At 43.1% G+C, this 20,351-nt stretch overlaps 1 protein-coding gene and 1 non-coding gene across 2 annotated transcripts; both read right to left on the bottom strand.

The window, feature by feature from the left end:
- Positions 1–605: 605 nt before the first annotated feature.
- Positions 606–4,889, bottom strand: COMMD4 (COMM domain containing 4). Its single transcript, XM_036280721.1, has 8 exons — positions 4,819–4,889; positions 2,655–2,726; positions 2,358–2,423; positions 2,114–2,153; positions 1,721–1,840; positions 1,482–1,562; positions 974–1,150; positions 606–892 (listed from the first exon to the last, which is right to left on the bottom strand). Exons 1-8 carry the CDS (start codon positions 4,819–4,821, stop codon positions 852–854), a joined length of 600 nt encoding a protein of 199 aa, XP_036136614.1. The 5' UTR covers positions 4,822–4,889; the 3' UTR covers positions 606–851.
- A 1,633-nt stretch (positions 4,890–6,522) lies between these two features.
- Positions 6,523–6,626, bottom strand: LOC118621520. The gene has a single exon (XR_004957714.1). It is a non-coding gene; the product is annotated as a U6 spliceosomal RNA (small nuclear RNA).
- Positions 6,627–20,351: the final 13,725 nt, after the last annotated feature.

The raw sequence follows: 20,351 nt of genomic DNA, 5'->3' as shown, positions 1-20,351 counted from the left end.
ACCTTGTAGACAGCCATCTTCTTGCTGTGTTCTCATGAGGCCTTTCCTTGGTACCTGCTTATGGAGAGTGTCTCTCTGTCTTTCTCTTCTTATAAGGGCCCTAAAAGGGGCACATCATAAGCATCCCACTTTCTTGACCTCACCTAAACCTAATTACCTCCCAAAGACCCCACTTCCTAAAACCATCTCACTGGGAGTTAGGGATTCAACATATGAATCTGGGGAGGGGGCACATTCAGTCCATAACCACTCTTGCTATGAGTGCTTCAGGCCTGGGCCCTTCTCTTTCTAAACAGCAGGTAGACAATGGCTCTCTCCTTTATGTACTTGGGCATCTGGCACTGGGGCCACCACTTGCTGCCAGCCTAAGGACCAGACCACATAGAGACAGCAGAGCCAAGAGCATCATAGGACGGAGCTAGAACTCTCATTTTCCCATCTACAGACAAGCTGTTCCATTTTCGTCCAATGTGTGCCTCACCCCTCACCTGCTTCAATCAGCAGTTGAAGAGAGAAAATGAGTGATGGGCCAGGGAGGTCCATATGTCACTTGGTCTCTCACAAAAACCTTTGATCTGAACCTAAAAAGAAACCCATGCACATACTCCTTTACGTTTCTGTTTATTCTTCCTGCTTGGGAAAACCAAGAACAGGTATCTTTTAAGGGGGAGGGAAGACAATGCTGGAAAAGTCCCCAGGATCCCTATGCTGAATTCTCGAGTAGGAGCCTAGAAAGCCAGAGATCCAGTAGGCCAGGCCTTCAGGGTTCTGGAACTGGAGTCCTGAAGTTTCAAGTGCAGCGACTCGACACAGGTAGGGCAGCTCCATGTGGGCCACAAACACTCTTCTCCTCAGCTCAGGGAGCTCATCAAGGTCTGGGCCTGCTTCAGTTCTGCAGGGGAAGAGGTAAGTAGCTGGGCAGCAGTCAGGTGGAACCTGGAAGGGGGCCCTTACAGGTACAGCTTAGCCTTACCTGCCAGAAGGACCTGGAACTTGTCTGCAGAGAGCGATATGGCAACAGGTTGGGCTGGGGCATCCGGGGCATTTGCCACCTTCAGCTGCAGGTGCACCATGGGCTCTTCCACAGACCGCAGCAGGCTGGAGCTCAGAATATAGTCTACCCGCCAGCCCATGCCTGCCAGCCTACTTACTGTGAGAAGGGGTGGGGCACTCAGGCTCACGGCAGGTGGGCCATGCAGCCCTCAGCCCACCCCCTCACTCAGCCTTCAACCCTTCAAGGTTGTGTGGCCTTTGGGAAGCTCTTATTCCTTTGACCTCTGACTCATGGCATGTGCTCAATAATTGGGAACTCAGATTGTCCACAGATCTCAGAGGAAAGAACCCTGGCTAGAGTCAGGAGTCCTGGCTCTGTGATTGTGACATGTGACCATGGATAAGTCTTCTGAGGACGAGCACCTTCCATGCTATATGCACCTTCTAGAACAGACCCCAAATCCCACCTTGGCTGACTCCACACTTACTACGCAGGCTGCAGGCCCGCAGGTGCTCCTGCAGGGGGCTTTGCTTCTCCTCGTAACAACGACACAAGCTGGCTGCATGCTCTGGGGGAGAATGGAGACCCCTGAAGTGAGCAGGTGGGTGGTGGGGCTGCTCAGAGGGCAGGTCTCGGGCTCCTGGCCCAGAGAGGGCAGGGCACATCTCAGAGTCACATGGCCTGGCCTGCTGCCCTGTAGCCCTTGGCCTGCCCAGGTCTGCATACCTTTAGGCAACCCCAGCTGCTGCAATTCACTGGACAAGGACTCGCCATCCACGCTATGCTTGGCCGCACTGGAGAAGATGAAACTCAGTACTGCCACCGTGGCTTTCACATCGCCCAACTCTGGGGAGACCCATGGTGGGGTAGGGGGTGTCACTGTGGCCCCAGCCACCTCCTTGTTGTCCTACTATCTTCAGCTCAGAGCCCCCACGCCTCCTTGAGCCATGGGCATTGCTACTGCTGGCAGAGGACACTGGGGCAGGACTGTCAATGTCTTTCTTCCCTCAGATTCCTCTGCTGCGGCAGGTGGGTCAGGGCGAGCTGCTGGGAAGAACCAGCAACTCAGGCCAAAGAGCCAGAGTTGCCCAAAGTCCATGGACTCAGTGGGATACTCACCAAACCTGGCATCGCCAGTGAGCTTCAGGACCTTCTCGTACTGTGGGGAAAGGAGGCCCTTAGGGGTGCCAAACTCCTGCTTGCCAACCCACCCCCCAACCTCGATTCTGTGGTAAAGATGGGCAGTATCCAGGGAAGGCAGGAGGCTGATCACCCACCCACCTCCCTGGGTCTGGTGTACTCTCAGGGCAGTTGGGGGAGTCATAGGGTTGTGGGACAATGGGGTGTTGGGCCAGGCACTCACATCAATCCCCTGTCCCAGAAGCTCCTTCAGCACCTGGCTGCACAGCAGCCTCAGCTTCACGGAGGACTGGAGGGGAAGGCCTTATATCAGCCAGATGGGCCCACCTTACCCCTCCATGCTGGGGGGCTGGCTCAGAGAGGGTCAGTCATGTGATCAGTCACATAGCATGCTAGGATGGGCTGAGAGCACTGAGGCCTAGACCCCAAAGTTATCTCACCACCCTCCACTCCCAGAGCCCCCAACCCCAATCCCTCTGTCCCCCACTCCCCACCCCCAAGAAGACCCCATGCACTCAACAATCTTGGCAAGTGTGCTGATCTCCGCCAGGACCCAGTCAGGACAGTCCAGATCACCACAGAACCGGAACCTCTGCATGGGAGTGAGGCAAGCAGTCAGGCTGAAAGGAGGGCTGACGTGTGGCCAGGTGTCTCCTCTACTACTGTTCCTCAGGGACCCCTGCTCCCTGTCCAAGATGGATGCCCTCTGGCCACTTGATCTGAGCACCAGGTTGTTTAGAGAACCCTCTCCCTCATCTCACCTCACCACCAAATCATGTTCTAATGCCTATCCCAGGTATTCATCTGTTCAGAAAATATTGACTGGGTGCCTTCTCTGTGGCAGATTCCACAGAACAAAATGAAGTCCCTCGCGTCACAGCCAGTGACCTCTCTCACTTCCTTTTCCTCTCTGGCTCCAGCCACACTGGCCTCCCTGCTGTTCTTCTTACACCAGGTACACTCTCACCATTGTTCTTGTTGCTTGCTTGCTCTCTCAGTTCATTCAGATCTCTGCTCAAATATCACTTCTTCTGATGGGCCTTCTCTGACCATACTTTCTAAAATAGCCCCTTGCACAAGGAAATTTCAGGGGCTAGTGGATGTGTTATCTTGATCCTGGTAATGTTTTTATGAACACATACATGTCAAAACATACCGACCTGTATATTTACATATGTATGGTTCTCAATAAAGCTGTTAAAAAAAATAAAATCACTCTTTACTATCATGCTCTAGCTTTTTAGGCTTCTTGCTTGATCTCCACAGCAGTTACCACAACATGTATCACGTTTTATTATTTATTCTCTCCTCTGTTAGAATGCAAACCCACCCTGTCAATCAAGTCTTGCCAATATCCTCCATTGTCCTGTTTGCCTGGCAAGGTTCTAACCCACGGCAAATACATGTCCATCTTTCCACACCTCTACTGGGGCTGGGAACAAACCCTGCAAACTGATGCTCTTCCTACTGAAACCTGCTTCCCCTATTGAATTTCCTACCCCACTGAGCACAGCCACCTGGGAACCAAACCCAGACACCTCCCTCTCCTTTTCCCTGATGCATTTAGTCCCTGAGCCCTGCTGACTCTCCCTGCTTCTCTCTCTACTCTAACTCAGGTCACCACCATCTCCTGGGGGTCTGCTGCCCCAGCCTGGGCTCTCTGCTCCCCTCTTGCTCCCTCCACAAGTTGGCCAAAATGATCTTTCTAGCTCACCAGTGCCCTTTTCTTAAAGTCCAAACTCCTTTATGTGGCTCTCAATACCCAGCATGCTTTGATCTTTGCTTATCTGTCCAGCCTCATCTTTCACTAACCTCCAGTTAATACTCAATACTCTTCCGGTTGGAGGAAATGCATTCATCCCTAGGGAGTCTCTAACGCCTTAAGTCTGTGAAGAGCGCTATTGCCTGTCTGAATATATAGCGCCCCCCCCCCCCCCCCCCCCAAGACTCCTAAGCCCTGGTACGCAAACTGCACTGCAGGGAGCCAGATTTCCTCCCTGCCCTCAGGTCCTTAGGTCGCTTTCCTAACACTATGCTCAAGATGCAGATAGGTCTCTTCCCCTGGAGTCTTAACTATGACTGACAAAGGAAGCCTCCAACTTTGTCCTTTCCTTCTGCAGTCGAAGTATCAGTGCCTGGCACAGTGCATGGTACAGAATAAGCACTCAAAATCTGTTGAAGGAATGAGTGGATAGGTAAGTTGGTTAAGTCCCAACCCAAACTCCTTTCTGGCTCTGGGAAGAGAGAAGGAGCTTCGTAACAGCGAAGTATTATACTGAGCCAAAATTCTATGCAAGTTCTTGTACAAGTCCCACAGGATGGCTGGAAGTGGACACCTCTGGGAGGTCCTGTTGGAGCCAGGGAAGGCCTGGAAGGACTACCGCTCCGAACGAGCCCCAGATCCGACCCGGGGTGGGGGTTGGGGGGCTTCCTTCTCATCAAGGAAGTACCTGGGATTCCCACCTGCCCCGCCAGTTCTGCCCACCAAGCTGCGGCGTGGGCCGCAGGGGTTTTTCTGTCCCAGCTCCTCGGCCTGCACGACTGCACCAAAGGTAAGGTCTTCGTAGAGGGGCCAGCGCGGCTTCCCCATCTCCTCGCACCTGCGCCCCACACTTCCGCAGAGGCAGCCATGAGATCTGGGGGACCCGCCCAGCACCACCTGCCTAGCATCCCCCACGTCTCACCATAGCGCCAGGAAGCGCAGCCCGAGACTTTGTCCTTCCTGCTGCTCCGGGTCAGCTGAGGCGGAGGTCACGTGACGCCGGCCAGGGGCCTCCTCGGGTGGGGCGGGGCCTCCTCGGGTGGGGCGGGGCCTCCTCGGGTGGGGCGGGGCCTCCTCGAGTGGGCGGGTCTCCCTACCCCGAGCTGCTACTCGGCGAAATGTCAGGGTCTCCCCAGAAACCATCCCGGGAAAAGACCGGCGCCATCTCCAGTTTAACTGGGGAACCCGAAGTAGTAGATTATAGGGAGCGGAAGCCATTTACTTGGTTCGAGTTAAGGGAGCAGGCGCCCCAGAGCCGGCTCTGGCGTTAATGTAATTCCCATAGGAGGGCCCTCAGGTCATTTCCATGATCTCCACGGGTAAGCACAGCTCATACACTATATAGCTGCAGGCTGTGGCGAAAGCCGTTATTCTAAAAACGTTATTAAAATATAACACACATACAGAAAATTGTACATAAGTACAAAGCTTAATGAATTTTCATAAACTGTACAACCCAAAGCACTGGCACCCACATAAGAAAACATTACCAGTACCCTGGGTATCTCCTTTAAGTGCCTGGGTATTTTCTTTCATTTTGATGAACTCCCTTAGTTGCATAGCAAAGACAGTGGTAACAACATGTTCAGGGACACTATTTCCTCTGGGCTTCACCAACGTTAGATGTTTTATCTCAAAATTTCCCGATATAATGGGAGAAATATTGGTTGTTTTATTTTTATCCTCACTCAAGGACATTTTTGCACTTATCTTCAGATAGAGCAGGGGGAGAGAGGGAGGAAGAGAGAGAGAGCAACGTCAGTGTGAGAGAGACACATCAACTGGTTGCCACCCAAACTGCAACTGAGATACCTGCCCTTAGCAGGAACCGAACACGGACTCTCCAGTCCATGGGCGGACTCTCCAGTCCATAGGCGGACACTCTAACTGCTGAGCAAAACTGCCCAGGGCAAAATTGGTTGTTTTAAATTGCATTAGTTTGCTTACTGGTGAGTTTGAGGGAATAGATGGTCTAGGAAAACTAAGTTTCCAATAGTCATGTGAGGTAAAACAACAACAACCCCCACCAACAAAACAAACAAAAAACCCCAGCAGCAAACAACAAAAATACACAAGAGAATACATCAATAACCAATCAAGAAATTCAACAGTTTGATATCTTTCTTCAATTCTATACTCCACCCTCCATACACCAAGCCCAGCTGGTTTTGCCGTTGCAGCCTTTCAAGTGTTCAAAGGACAGACAAAGCCCATAACAATTAAATTGCTCCATAAAGAGAAAGAGGAGGACAAATTCCCAATTCATGCCAAAATTGTTCTCATTTATAAGAACCTTTTTATTTAAAAAAATATATGGACGCCCTGGCTGGTTTGGCTCAGTGGTTAGAGCGTCGGCCCACGGTCCAGAGAGACCCGGGTTCGGTTCCCGCTAAGGGCACTTACCTCAGTTGCAGTTTGTCCCCGGCCCCGGTTGGGGTTGTGTGGGTGGCAGCCACTCGATGTGTCTCTCTCACATCGATGTTTCTGTCTCTCTCTTTCTCTCTTCCTCTCGGTCTATCTGAAGATGAATGCAAAAGTGTCCTCGGGTGAGGATTAAAAAATATATATATATATATATATATATATATATATATACACACACACACACACACACACACACACACATATATATATGGAACTCTTCACGAATTTTTATGTCATCCTGGTGCAGGGGCCATGCTAATCTCTGTATAGTTCCAATTTTAGTGTATATGCTGCCGAAGTGAACACTATAAAGAACTTTTTAAAAATCATATACACCAGCATGTTGAAGTCAGCAGCATTAAAATACGACACCATATCCAAGAATAATTTTATTTTAAGAACACAGGAATGGTTTAACTTGTATTTCATCATATCAATAGCTTAAAGAAAAAACTGGATAGAATTGGAAAACCATTTTATTAAAAAGGAGAAAAAATATAAATTAGGAACAGATGCAAATTGCCTTAAGTCAATAGAATATTTGAAAAACAAAACAGCAAACAGCAAACTGTCAAATTATTTAAATTTGGAAATAAAGCAAAAAAGGTGGGTGGCATGTCCCTTTTTATTAAATTTTTTTTTCAATTTTTTTTCTTTATTGATTTAAGAGAGAGAGGAAGGGAGAGGGAGAGAGAGAAACACTGATGAGCGAGAACATCGATTGGCCACCTCCTGCATGCCCCTCACTGGGGACTGGGCCCACAGCCTGGGCATGTGCCCTGACTGGGAATTGAACTGGTGACCTCTTGGTGCATGGGTCGATGCTCAACAACCGAGTCTCACCAGCCAGGTGGCATGTCCTTTTAATGTCATACTGAAGCATTATCTGATATTTGTTTGAAAAATAAAGATTATTTTCAAAAATAAAAAAATTATTTGACTATTTATAGCAGTGTTCTCAAATATTACATTGCATCAGTATCACCTGCAGGGCTATTAAAACAGATCACTGGGCTCCATCCCCAGGGATTGAGCGGGGTTGGGGGGCACTGAAAATTTGCATTTCCAACATATTCCCAGATGACGCTGATGATTCCAGTTTGGGCACTATACTTTGTTGTTGTTGTTGTTGTTTTTATCCTCACCTGAGGACATTTTTGCATTCATCTTCAGACAGAGTGGAAGGGAGAGAGGGAGGAAGAGAGAGAGAGAAACATTGATGTGAGAGAGACACATCGACTGGTTGCCAACGCCAACTGGAGCTGGGGACAAACTGTAACCGAGGTACGTGCCCTTAGCAGGAACCAAACCCGGGTATCTCTGGTCCAAGGGCAGATGCTCTAACCACTGAGCCAAACCAACCAGGGCTGGGCACTATACTTTGAAAACCACTAATGTGAGAAAATAATGTGAGGTTATATATTAACTTACTGACATCTGTTCAATAGAAAAGATAACCTGAACGATTAGTTTTTTTTTTGTTTTTTTTTTATCCTCACCCGAGGATATTTTTCCATTTTTTGTACAGATAGAGTGGGCGGGAGAGAGAGGAAGGGAGAGAGAGAGAGAAACATCAACGTGAAGGGACACATTGAGTGGCTGCCACCCGCACGACCAACCAGGGCCGGGGACAAACTGCAACCGAAGTACGTGCCCTTAGCGGGAACTGAACCCGGGTCTCTCCAGACCGCAGGCCGACGCTCTAACCGCTGAGCCAAACTGGCCAGGGCTGAAAGATTAGTTTTATTGCCATATAGGACATTGAGTTTTGTCTAACTCAGAGTATATTTCAAATGCCTTTTCAAGTGCACTGTAAATACTTTTCTCAAAACGTTTCTTGAACTAGCTTTACCCTCTTACTGTTCCTTCATTAATTAAAAAAGTATTTGAGCCCTGGCCAGTTTGGCTCAGCGGTTAGAGTGTTGGCCCGCAGTCCAGAGGAGACCCGGGTTCGGTTCCCGCTAAGGGCACGTATCTAGGTTGCTGTTTGTCCTCGGCCCCGGTTGGAGTTGTACAGGAGGCAGCCACTTGGTGTGTCTCTTTCACATCAATGTTTCTCTCTCTCTTCCTCTCTCTCCTTCCCACTCTATGTGAACAAAAATGGAAAAATGTCCTTGGGTGAGGATAAAAATAAAAAGTATTTGACAGACATTTTTTCATTATTTGTATAAAAGTCATGTTTCACTTTTTGCAAATTAAACTTTGATACAGTATTCTAGTGTTCACATAAAAATAAAAAGCCAAAGTGAGAGGCAACAAGCATTTATTTCAAATAAGAAAGAATAGCTATTCAGGAATCACTGATTCAGGCAAAAATCCAAATAGTATTCCTATTAGGAGAAAAAGGCAAGGGGTATTTACGAGAACAAGAAGGGAAGCAATTATATCAATAAAAAGAAAGTGTTTCTATTGGTACAGATAAGCTGACATAGGGATGCTAATTTTAAACAATGTTTTTAATTTTCAGTTTGGTAGTCATAAATCTGGTAATCATAATATCTTCTTTCTTGTAATCCATGTGTTATGCAAAGTGCTGTGATCCCAGAAAACCTCAGCATGTTATTTGTGGATTCCAAAGAACTGACCCTGAGGACGGGCTGTGAAAGACATGGGTTTATAAGGACTGATGTTTATTAGGACTTAAGTTTATTGCTGCACTGGCTGCCACCCATGAAGTTGTCCCGATAAATCCCATTCAGCCTTCCCACTGGCCATACCATCTAGGTAGGGGGAGGGGGAGAGTGGCTGGTGCTATTGTTTTACCACCACCCAGACTTTCCTAACACAGGTGTCAATGTAAGAAACATTCAAACCTACAGAGAATTTTTGTGAATTTATTTGAGCCAAACTGTCGACAGTTGCTGGGAAGCAAAATCTCAATGGATTGAGATAATGCTCCAGAGAATGGCAGTTTTGCACCTTATTTTATACATTACAATAAAAAGAGAAGACACAAGTGAGTTACATGAAATCCATTGGTGACAGATTAAGGAGGCAGGAGAAAGCAAAGTGGGGGAACTTCTGGGATTGGATGAAAAGAAAAATGATAGACACATACTTCTTTTACATAAATGGGTACAGGATAGTTAACAGTCAACAATTAACTCAATAACAATGAGGGGATTTGTGGTCACTGCAGAGTGGTGCCGGTGCTTTGAGGGGTCCGGAAAAAGAAAAATTACTTTGACATTTTAAGTGTTATGATGAGCCAGTGAGACAATCAGAGATGCACAGCTGAATTGTAAATAAGAGGAGCGCTTTATTCACCGGCAGTCTGCAGGGACAGACATTACCCAAATCAGCAGCCCCAATTGTTCTTGCTCATCCACTTTTAAAGACAGAAGCCACATTCTCTTTTGGCTTCCCCTCAGGGAACCGGCACAATAGTGATTGCAAAAGTGGTTATTACTGAAGCCAAGATAAGCATTATTCACTGGGCTCATGATTTTCAGTTCCTGATACTCAGAAACTGTCAGGGTGAGTTTATGCAAGATACATCCCGTTACATAGGTCAACCATAACCTTAGGCAAAGTTCCTTTACTTCTAGGGGTAATCAACCTATTATTGGAAAAATACTGAAGAATGTCCACTGCTGATAAAAACGGAGTCACTTAGTCACCTTAGCCAAGGGGCCTAGATCACACGGATATGTTATCATAGATGCAAAAAGAAACAGACAGGTTCAGTTAAGGTAAAGATCGACTTTTGTCAGGGAAGATGCCGGCCTAGGACATGACTAGCCACCATAAACTTTTTTAGTTAAAAAGTTTTAATTCCAGACCATCCTTATGTGATTATTTCAGTTCTCTGAGTTTGTAAGTCAGTCACGCAGGCCTCCCCTGAGCTTATCAGGTTAGCATGTGGCATCTTTTTGTCCACACATCCCCTTTTTGATTATAAATCAATCCAAAGGATGCATTGATGACCAACCTTTGGGTTGGATAATGGGGTCCCACAGTGCTAGGAAGGCTCATTCCTAGGAAGTCTCAGTGTCAGCTTTTGTCTTGCTGAACTGGGTGGACCACTGGGGATGGAACAAGATCATAGCCTTAGATGGCATTCAAGGTCAATTTATTATTATTATTGCTATCATTATTATTATTTAAACTAAAAAAGCAGGTGAATGGGAGGCGGTCGGATCCTATGTCCTTGTTAAAAATACTCTGGGTGATTTCTAGTTTTTGAGCTACCATGGTCCGAGTCTTTTTGCTGCCTGTCTTAAGTGATTTTTTTCTGCATCTAGTATAACATTTACATACCAGGAACAAAAGCACAATGTTTAACCAGTAACACTGATTAGGAACAGAAAATGTCTAACACTAGACAAAGAGGGGTATGAGGAGAACAAGCATTACAGCCAACCAAAAATCCCTTTACACGTATTATCATAGTTTTTTATTAAGCTAAATTGTGTTTTTCTTCTTCTTTCACTGTCACTTATACCTTATGATATGTTTGACCAGATGAATTAAGACTCTCTACTATTTCATTATCACAACTGATAATCAGAATATCATTGTCTAATAGGTGGGAAAGATTAGCAGGCACCAAAATTAAAATTTTTGTATCTAATAAGAGAGGGTGTCTGGGGAGACAGATATTGTTTCTCTTAGGAAACCGTAAGGAGGATAAAAACAATATAAAAATCATTTTATATACATTTAGTCAATTATAATTAGGTGATAAAAGAACAAGGTTTGAGCAGCATTAATTTGTGAGCAGAAAGGCTTTGTTGGCGTCTTGGGATAGTTGTCTGCCCCTGTGGTCAGTGGCTTCTCATCCTTGAAAAGTCTTTGATCTCTGTTATTGATGGAAGTGAGTGTCAGAGACAGGGGCAGATGTCCATTCTTGGTTAAGTACCTGATAAGGTAAGGTCTCTTCCAATACTGTTGGAGAGAGTCTTTAAAAAAAAAATTTTTTTTTTCTTTATTGACTTTAGAGAGAGAGGAAGGGAGATAGAGAGATAGAAACATTGATGAGAAAGAACATCGATTGGCTGCCTCCTGCATGCCCCTCACTGGGGATCGGACCCACAACCTGGCCATGTGCCCTGACCGGGAATCAAATTGGCGACCTCTTGTGCATGGGTCGGCACTCAACCACTGAGCCACACTAGCTGGGCTGGAGAGAGTCCTTAATTAATGTCTTTCCCAATGGACAAAAATGTCCTGGTTATAAGTCGTGGTCTTTGAAGTCTTCATCTCCTGGGAGTACACTGTGAAATTTATCATTCTCTGTAACCTGGTTAATGAGGCATAAACAATAATGCAGAATATCTCCTTTTAGTTTTTCTTATATTTGAAAAACAAAAAGATAAAAAAATCAGCAATGAAAACAGAGTCATAAGAATAATTATTATTTTTAGTTCACTTAGTTCCATAACCAATTTATTTGTTTATCCTGATTATTTGCCAGTATTTTCATGAATTTAGTTACTCCTTAGTGCCCTATAAATTTTCATCCAGTTCAAAGGTATGACTTGCTTAGAAACCTGTAATTTAGAGTAAGTCAGAGTTCTTTTCATGGATTTTTCTAAAGATGTAACATATCTGCAAATGCATCAGTTTTGTCTATAAATGAGAAAACTTAAACTGGCATTGTTATAGATTTGATTAAAATGCAATTGATTAAAAAACACTTTGTTTTTCTATAAGATATAACATTCTAAGACAACAATTTCTTGGAAAATAATAAAAACTTTAAAATGACAGAGAATGATATAAAGTCCATATATATACATATTTATAGATTTAATACACTATTTCAATATATAAAGAACAAGTAATATGCAAGATTTTAAAACATTGCACATGGCTTATTGGAAGTATGCACTGAGCATTGGAAATAATTCATAAACTTTCAATGTGTGGACCCTAAACATCTGGAGTACCACTGCCAGATGCCCCCACAGAGAACCATTACTTTTGGCTTGCCCGGCATCATAGACAGCACACCTGCTACACCTGGGGGCTCCCTGTTTGAACTTGGCTTTGAATCTTTGCAAGTTTCTTCCCATGGCAAACTAAAATCTTTAGAACATCCATTTTTAATAATAATAATAATAATATATATATATACACAAATAGGACAGTTATTATTATTTTATTTGGCAAAGCTTCCCGTGTAATTTCAAACATATTAAAAACATCTAATTAGTTTGTAATGTTTCTTTTATAAGAAGAAAGAATAAATCCTTGAGGTATTCCAGGGTCTATTGGAATAACTCAAAGTCATCTCTTGGTTAAAAAGTCTTAAAATTTAGCCCTGGCTGGTTTTGCTCAGTGGTTAGAGCGTCTGCCTGTGGTCCAGAGAGACCCGGGTTCGGTTCCCACTCAGGGCATGTACCTCGGTTGCAGTTTGTCCCCGGCCCCGGTGGGGGTCGTGCGGGTAGCCATTCGATGTGTCCCTTTCACGTCGATGTTTCTCTCTCTCCCTCCCACTCTACGAGAACAAAAATGGAAAAAATGTCCTCGGTGAGGATAAAATAAATAAATGAATAAAAAGTCTTAAAATTTAAACTTTGGGAAGGTTGTCAAATATAGTTAACCAAAAGATTATATTACAAACTCTTTGTAAATCTAGATAAAAACAAACACATATTTTATAGTAATAACTCTAAAAGACAAATTAAACTTAAACTGGTTTTAAAATGAAATATTTTGTCTAAACATGCTTAACCCATAAAAGTATTTAATCTATTTAGGCCAATAAAATATCACCCCTTAGTAATGCCACCTGGAGGCAACACACCACATATAATACACAGACAAACACATAAAGACCACATAAAAAATCAAATCATTACTTTTTGTAGAAAAGACACAAGACTTTCCAGAACATGAGTCCAGGTAAACTTTAGAGAATGTTTATTAAAGCTGGGGACAATTGAACAAGGAAGGACTAGAGAAAAGAGCCTAGGCTGGGCTGCTTTGGCTCATTAAGAGGTCAGAGAGCCCAGCTGGTGTGGCTCACTGGTTGAGTATCAACCCCGTGCACCAAGAGGTTGCTGGTTAGATTCCTGGACAGGGCACATGTCCAGGTTATGGGCTAAATTCTCAGTGGGGGGCATCAATGTTTCTATCTCTCTCTCCCTTTCCCTTCCTCTCTCTCTAAAACCAATAAAGAAAAGAAAAAAGTCAGAGAAAAGGGAGTCTTGGGGACAAGTTCAGGGGGGTTGCCTGGGATAAACAGTCACTGCCCAGTGCTGCCCTAGTTGCAAGCCTCACGGGGCCCCTTAGAGTTTAGCAGATGCCTGTGGAGGAAGAGGCATGGTGGTGGGCCGGGCATGCTCCAGAAAAGTGTAGTCTACACTGTTCTGAGGGGTTTTAGAGGCTGGGCATTTAGAGGAGGTCTTAAGGGAGGATCACAATAGAATATATATTTTTTATCTTTATTGTTCAAAGTATTACAGATGTCTCTCCTTTTTTACCCACATTGACCCCCTCCTCTCCGCTCCCGATCCTACCCTGCCTTCGCAGCAATATTGCTTGTGTCCATTGGTTATGCATATATGCATATAGGTTCTTTGGTTTATCTCTTCCTCCTCCCCCGCCCCCCCCAACCGCACTAAGGTTTGTCAGTCTGTTCCTTACTTTCATGTCTCTGGATCTATTTTGTTCATCTTGTTTGTTTTTGTTTTTGTTCATTAGATTCCACAAATAAGTGAGATCATGTGACACATGTCTTTTTATGACTAGCTTATTTCACTTAGCATAATACTTTCCAGGTCCCTCCATGCTATCTCAAAGGGTAAGATATCTTTCTTTTTTAACACCTGCATGGTATTCCATTGGGTAAATATACCACAGGTTTTTTATTCACTCATCTACTGATGGACATTTGGGCTGTTTCCAGAGCAATTGTAAATAGTGTTGCTATAAACATAGGGGTACATGTATTCTTTCTGATTGTTGTTTCAGGCTTCTTAGGATATATTCCTAGGAGTGGGATTACTGGGTAAATGGCAGTTCAATTTTTAATTGTTTGAGGAAACACCATATTGTTTTTCATAGTGGCTGCAACCAGTCTGCATTCCCACCAGCAGTGTGCTAGAGTCCCCTTTTCTCCACACTCTCACCAGCACTTCTTTGATTAGTGACATTGAGCATTTTTTCATATGTCTCTTGGCCATTTGTGTGTCCTTTTTGGAGAGGTGTTTATTTAGGTCCTCTGCCCATTTTTTAAAATTGGGTTCTTTGTCTTTCTTTTGTTGAGTTGTATGAGTACTTTATATATTTTGGAAATTAACCCCTTATCTAATGTATCATTGGCGATTATGCTCTCCCATACAGTGGGCTCCCTTTCCATTTCTTTTGCTGTGCAGAAGATTTTGAGTTTGATAAAGTCCCACGTGCTCATTTTTTCTTTCATTTCTCTTGCCTTAGACGTTGTATCAGTGAAAATTCTGCTATGTATGATGTCTGAAATTTTGTTGCCTACATTTTCTTCTAGGATTTTTATAGATTATAAGTCTTTTATCCATTTTGAGTTTATTCTTGAGTATGGTGTAAGCTGGTGGTCTATTTCACTTTTTTGCATGTAGCTGTTTAATTTTCCCAACACCATTAATTGAAGAGGCTGTCTTTATTCCGTTGTATGCTTTTGCCACCTTTGTCATATATTAATTGAGCATAATATCTTGGGTCAATTTCTGGGTTCTCTGCTCTGGTCCATAGATCTATCTGCCTGTTTTTGTGCCAGTACCTGGCTGTTTTGATTACACTGGCTTTGTAGAATAACCTGTTGTCCAGTATTGTGATTCTTCCTACTTTGTTCTTCATTTTCAAGATTGCTGTGGCTATTTGGAGGTTTTTTTTTTTCGGTTCCATATGAACTTTTGAAGTATTTGTTCTAGTTCTGTGAAATATGTCGTTGGTATTTTGATGAGGACTGCATTGAATCTATAGGTTGTTTTGGGTAGTATGGGCATTTTAATGATGTTAATTCTTCCAATCCATGAACAAGGTAGGTGCTTCTACTTTTTTATATCTTCCTCTATTTATTTATTTTTTCAATGTCCTGTAGTTTTTTGCAAACAGGTCCTTTACTTCTCTGGTTAAGTTTATTACAAAGTGCCTTAATGTTTTTTGCCACAATGGTAAATGAGATTTTTTTAAGTTTCTCTTTCTGTGACTTCATTATTGGTGTATAAGAATGCCGTCGATTTCTTTTTTTAAAAATTTCTTTTCTTTTCTTTTTTTACCCTCACCTGAGGACACTTTTGCATTCATCTTCGGATAAACCAGGAGAAAGAAAGGGAGGAAGAGAGAGAGAAAAACATCAATGTGAGAGAGACACACCAAGTGGTTGCCACCCACATGACCCCAACCGGGGCCAGGGACAAAGTGCAATGGAGGTACGTGTCCTTAGCTGGAACCAAACCTGGGACTCTTCGGTCTGTGGGCCAACGCTCTAACCACCGAGCCAAACCAGCCAGGGCCGTAGATTTCTTGATGTTAATTTTGTATCCTACTACCTTGCCAAATGCGTTTATTAAATCTAGTACATTTTTGATGGAGTCTTTAGGATTTTCTATGTACATTATCATGTCATCTGTGAATAATGACAGTTTTACTTCCTCCTTTCCAATTTGAATCCCTTTTATGTTTTCTTCATATCAAAGTGCTGTGGCTAAGACTTTCAATACTGTGTTCTATAAGAGTGGAGAAAGTGGATATCTCTGTCTTGTTCATGTTCTTAGGAAAAATGCTTTTAGTTTTTGCTCATTGAGCATGATGTTGGCTGTAGGTTTTTCATATATGGCCTTCATTATGTTGAGAATATGATCCCTCTATTCCCACATTGCTGAGCGTTTTTATCAGAAATGGGTGCTGGATTTTGTCAAATGCTTTCCCAGCGTCTATTGATATGATCATATGGTTTTTATCTTTCATTTTGTTTATGTGGTGTATCACATTTACTGATTTGCGAATATTGTACCAGCCTTGCATCCCTGGGGTGAATCCCATTTGATCATGGTGAATAATTTTTTTAATGTACTGCTGGAATTGATTTGCTAATATTTTGTTGAGGATTTTGGCAGCTATGTTCATCAGGGATATTGGCCTGTAGTTTTTCTTTGTAGTGTCTTTATCTGGTTTTGGAATTAGAATTATGCTGGCCTCATAAAACAAGTTTGGAAGTTTTTGTTCTTTAATTTTTTGGAATAGTTTGAGGTGAATGGGTGTTAGTTCTTTGAATGTTCAGTAAAACTCTCCCATGAGCCATCAGGGCCTGGGCTTTTGTTTGTTGGGAGAGTCTTGATTACATCTTCAATTTCCTTAGTTGTTATTGGTCTGTTCGAGTTTTCTATCTCTTCCCGGTTCAGTTTTGGGAGACTATGTGTTTCTAGAAATTTGTCCATTTTGCTTAGATTGTTGAATTTGTTGCCGTATAATTGTTCATAATATTAGTTAACAATCCTTTGTATTTCTGAGGTGTCAGTTATTATTTCTCCTCTTTCATTTCTGATTTTGTGTATTTGGGTCCTCTCTCTCTGTTTCTTGGTGAGTCTAGCTAAGGGTCCATCAATCTTGTTTATCTTTTCAAAGAACCAGCTCTTTCTTTTGTTGATCTTTTGAATTGTTGTTTTTTGGTCTCTATGTCATTTATTTCTGCTCTGATTTTTACTATTTCCTTCCTTCTACTTGCTCTGGGGTTTCCTTCCTTCCTTCCTTCCTTCCTTCCTTCCTTCCTTCCTTCCTTCCTTCCTTCCTTCCTTCTTTCTCCTTCCTTCCTTCCTTCCTTCCTTCCTTCCTTCCTTCCTTCCTTCCTTCCTTCCTTCCTTCCTTCCTTCCTTCCTTCCTTTTTTGCTTTCTAGTTCTTTAAATTGTGAGGTTAGATAGTCAATTAGAAATTTTTCTTGTTTCTTGAGGTAGACCTGTAGTGCTATGAACTACCCCCTCACGACTGCTTTTGCTGTGTCCCAAAAATTTTGTGTTGCTATGTGTTCATTTTCATTGGTTTCCAGGAAGTTTTTAATTTTTTCCTTGATCTCCTCGGTAACCCATTCATTGTTTAATAACATGCTATTTGGCCTCCATGTGTTTGAATATTTTTGTTGTAATTAAATTTTAGTTTCATGCCATTGTGATCTGAGAAGATGCTCAATATGATTTCAATCTTCTTGAATTTGTGGGGATTTACTTTGTGTCCTAACATGTGGTCTATATTCAAGAATGTCCCATATGCACTTGAGAAGAATGTATATTTTGCAGCTTTGGGGTGAAATGTTTTGTAAATATCAATTAAGTCCAGCTGATCTAGTTGGTCATTTAAGGACTGTGTGTCCCTGTTAATTTTTTGTCTGGAAGATCTATCCAGTGGTGTCAGTGTGGTGTTAAAGTCACTCACTATGATTGTATTCCTATGATTTCTCCTTTGAAGTCCTCCAGAAGTTTTTAAACATATTTTGGTGCTCTTGTGTTTGGTGCATATATGTTTACCAGGGTTATATCCTCTTGATAATTTGTTCCTTTTAATATTATGTAGTAACTTTCTTTATCTCTTATGTCCCTCATTTTGAAGTCTATCTTATTAGATATGAGTATTGCTACACCAGCTGTTATTCCATTTCCATTTTCCTGGAAGATTTTTTTTTCATCCCTTCATTTTCATTGTGTGTGAGTCTTTTGTTTTGAGGTGTATTTCTTGTAGACAGCATATATATGGGTCATGTTTTTTTTTTATGCAATCAGCTACCCTATGTCTTTTGATTGGGGTATTTAAGCCATTTACATTTAAAGTAATTATTGATATATACTTATTAGTTGCCATTTTTATTTTATGCCTGTGTTTCTCTCTTTCTCTCTCTACTTCTTTTTCTTACAGCAGTCCCTTTAGCATTTCTTGCAGTGCTGGTTTGGTGGAGGTAAATTCCTTTAGTTTTTTTTGTTTTTTGTTTGTCTGTAAAGCTCGTTATTTCCCCTTCAATTTGGAAGTATAGCCTTGCTGGATAATGTAGTCTTAGATTCAGACCCCTGCCTTTTACTACTTTGTACACTTCATGCCACTCCCTTCTGGCCTGCAGTGTTTCTATTGAGAAATCAGCTGACAGCCTGACGGGAGCTTCCTTGTAGGTAACTTTCTGTCTTTCTCTTGCTTCCTTTAAGAATTTTTCTTTGGCCCTGGCTGGTTTTTCTCAGTGGTTAGAGCGTCGGCCTGTGGACCGGGTTTGGTTCCTGCTAAGGGCACGTATCTCGGTTGCAGTTTGTCCTGGGCCCTGGTTGGGGTCATGTGGGTGGCAGCTAGTGGATGTGTCTCTCTCATGTCAATGTTTCTCTTTCTCTTCCTTTCTCTCTCCCTCCTGCTCTATCGGAAGATAAATGCAAAAATCTCCTCGGGTGAGGGTGAAAAAAAAAAAGAGAGAGAGAAGCAAGATGGCCACTGTCCTGCACGGCCATGACTCAGCAAAAACTCTGAGCGCCCTCCAAATCTCGAGTTGTTCCCACACAGTTCCAGTCCAGTCAGCCCTCCCTCTCCCAGAGCCCAAGTTGGATGAAATCTGGATCTGCATAAAAGGGATTAACTAGCCTGGAAGCAAACAAAAACCTCCAAGTTAATACCTAATCTCCTGAGGCCCGCACTTAAATAAAATTGTTGCCTTTATCAGGGAGACAAGAAGAGAGAAGGGAGAGGGACAGGGAGAAGGAAGCAGTGATGAGAGAGAAACATCAGTTGGCTGTTTCCTGCATGCCACCACTGGGAATTGAACCAGCAACCTCTAGATGCATGGGATGACAAGTAACCAACTGAGCCACACCTGCCAAAGACTCTTGTCAGATCAATGATCTTATACCTGCTTTTAGTTATAGGATTGTTGAAATGGGGAGATAGACAGTCTTCAACAACTTTCTGCACAAATTGAATACAGAGTAACAAGAATGAACTGCCCTTTTGCTGTGCTTGCTTACTTCACAGTCTTTGCTAAGAAAGGTGCTAAGCTTATCTATAAAGGTGGAAAACAGATGAGGAAAGATTGAAGTAAAGAGTTCGTTAAAAGTAATGAGTGTAGACCTGAAAAAAAAAGGGATTCTTCCTTTGTCTTTAATGTTTGCCATTTTAATTATGATGCGTCTAGCTGTGGGTCTTTTTGGGTTCATCTTGCTTGGGACCCTCAGTGTTTCCTGGACTTGTGTGGCTTTTTCCTTCACCAAACTGGGGAAGTTTGCTGTCATTATTTCTTCAAACAGGTTCTCTATTCCTTTCTCTGATTCTTCACCTTACTCTTTCTGTACCGCAGGCCTGCCGACGCTTTAACCGCTGAGCCAAACTGGCCAGGGCTCACCTTACTCTTATGATGCAAATGTTGTTATGCTTTGTGTTGTCCCGAAGCTCCCTTAAATTCTCCTCCTGTTTTTTAATTTATTCCCCCATTTGCTGCTCTAATTGTTTTTTTGTTTTTGTTTTTTATCTTGCCTTCTAACTCACTGATTTGGTCTTTGGCTCCTTCTAATCTACTATGAATCCTTCTAAGGTATTTTTCATATCAGCTATGTCATTCTTTATTTCCTCTTGATTTTTATTCCTAGCTTCTACCTCTTTCTGTTTTGTTTGTTTGTTGTTTATATCCTCACCCGAGGACATTTCTCCATTTTTTGTTCAGGTAGAGTGGGAGGGAGAGAGAGGAAGAGAGAGAGAGAGAGAAAGAGAGAGAGAGAGAGAGAGAAACATTGACGTGCAAAGGACACATTGAGTGGCTGCCACCTGCACGACCAACCAGGGCCGGGGACAAACTACAACCGAGGTACACGCCCTTAGTGGGAACCGAACCTGGGTCTCTCTGGACCACAGGTCGATGCTCTAACCATTGAGCAAATCCAGCCAGGGCAGCTTCTACCTCTTTCTGTAAGCTGATGTAGTTCCCACTGAGCTCTCTATAATTCTCATCAAGTTGCTTGTAGTTCTCGCTGAATTGTTTGAGCACCCTTAAAATCATTGCTTTGAATTCTTTATCTGACGAATTGCTTTCTTCCATTTCATGTAGTTCTCTTTCTGGTGATTCCTCCTTCTCTTTCCTTTGGGTGTTATTT

This window comes from Molossus molossus, unplaced genomic scaffold, assembly GCF_014108415.1.
Source record: "Molossus molossus isolate mMolMol1 unplaced genomic scaffold, mMolMol1.p scaffold_m16_p_1, whole genome shotgun sequence".
Classification (NCBI taxonomy): Eukaryota; Metazoa; Chordata; class Mammalia; order Chiroptera; family Molossidae; genus Molossus; species Molossus molossus.
This window is presented reverse-complemented; position numbering and strand designations above follow the sequence as displayed.

Bases quoted from the DNA above. Each gene is read 5' to 3' on its own strand.
- COMMD4 (XM_036280721.1), bottom strand. The intron at 1,841-2,113 runs GTGAGTATCCCA...GGGTCTCCCCAG, and splicing joins CACTGGCGATGCCAGGTTTG to AGTTGGGCGATGTGAAAGCC. The intron at 1,151-1,481 runs GTAAGTGTGGAG...CCCTTCTCACAG, and splicing joins GCGGGCCTGCAGCCTGCGTA to TAAGTAGGCTGGCAGGCATG.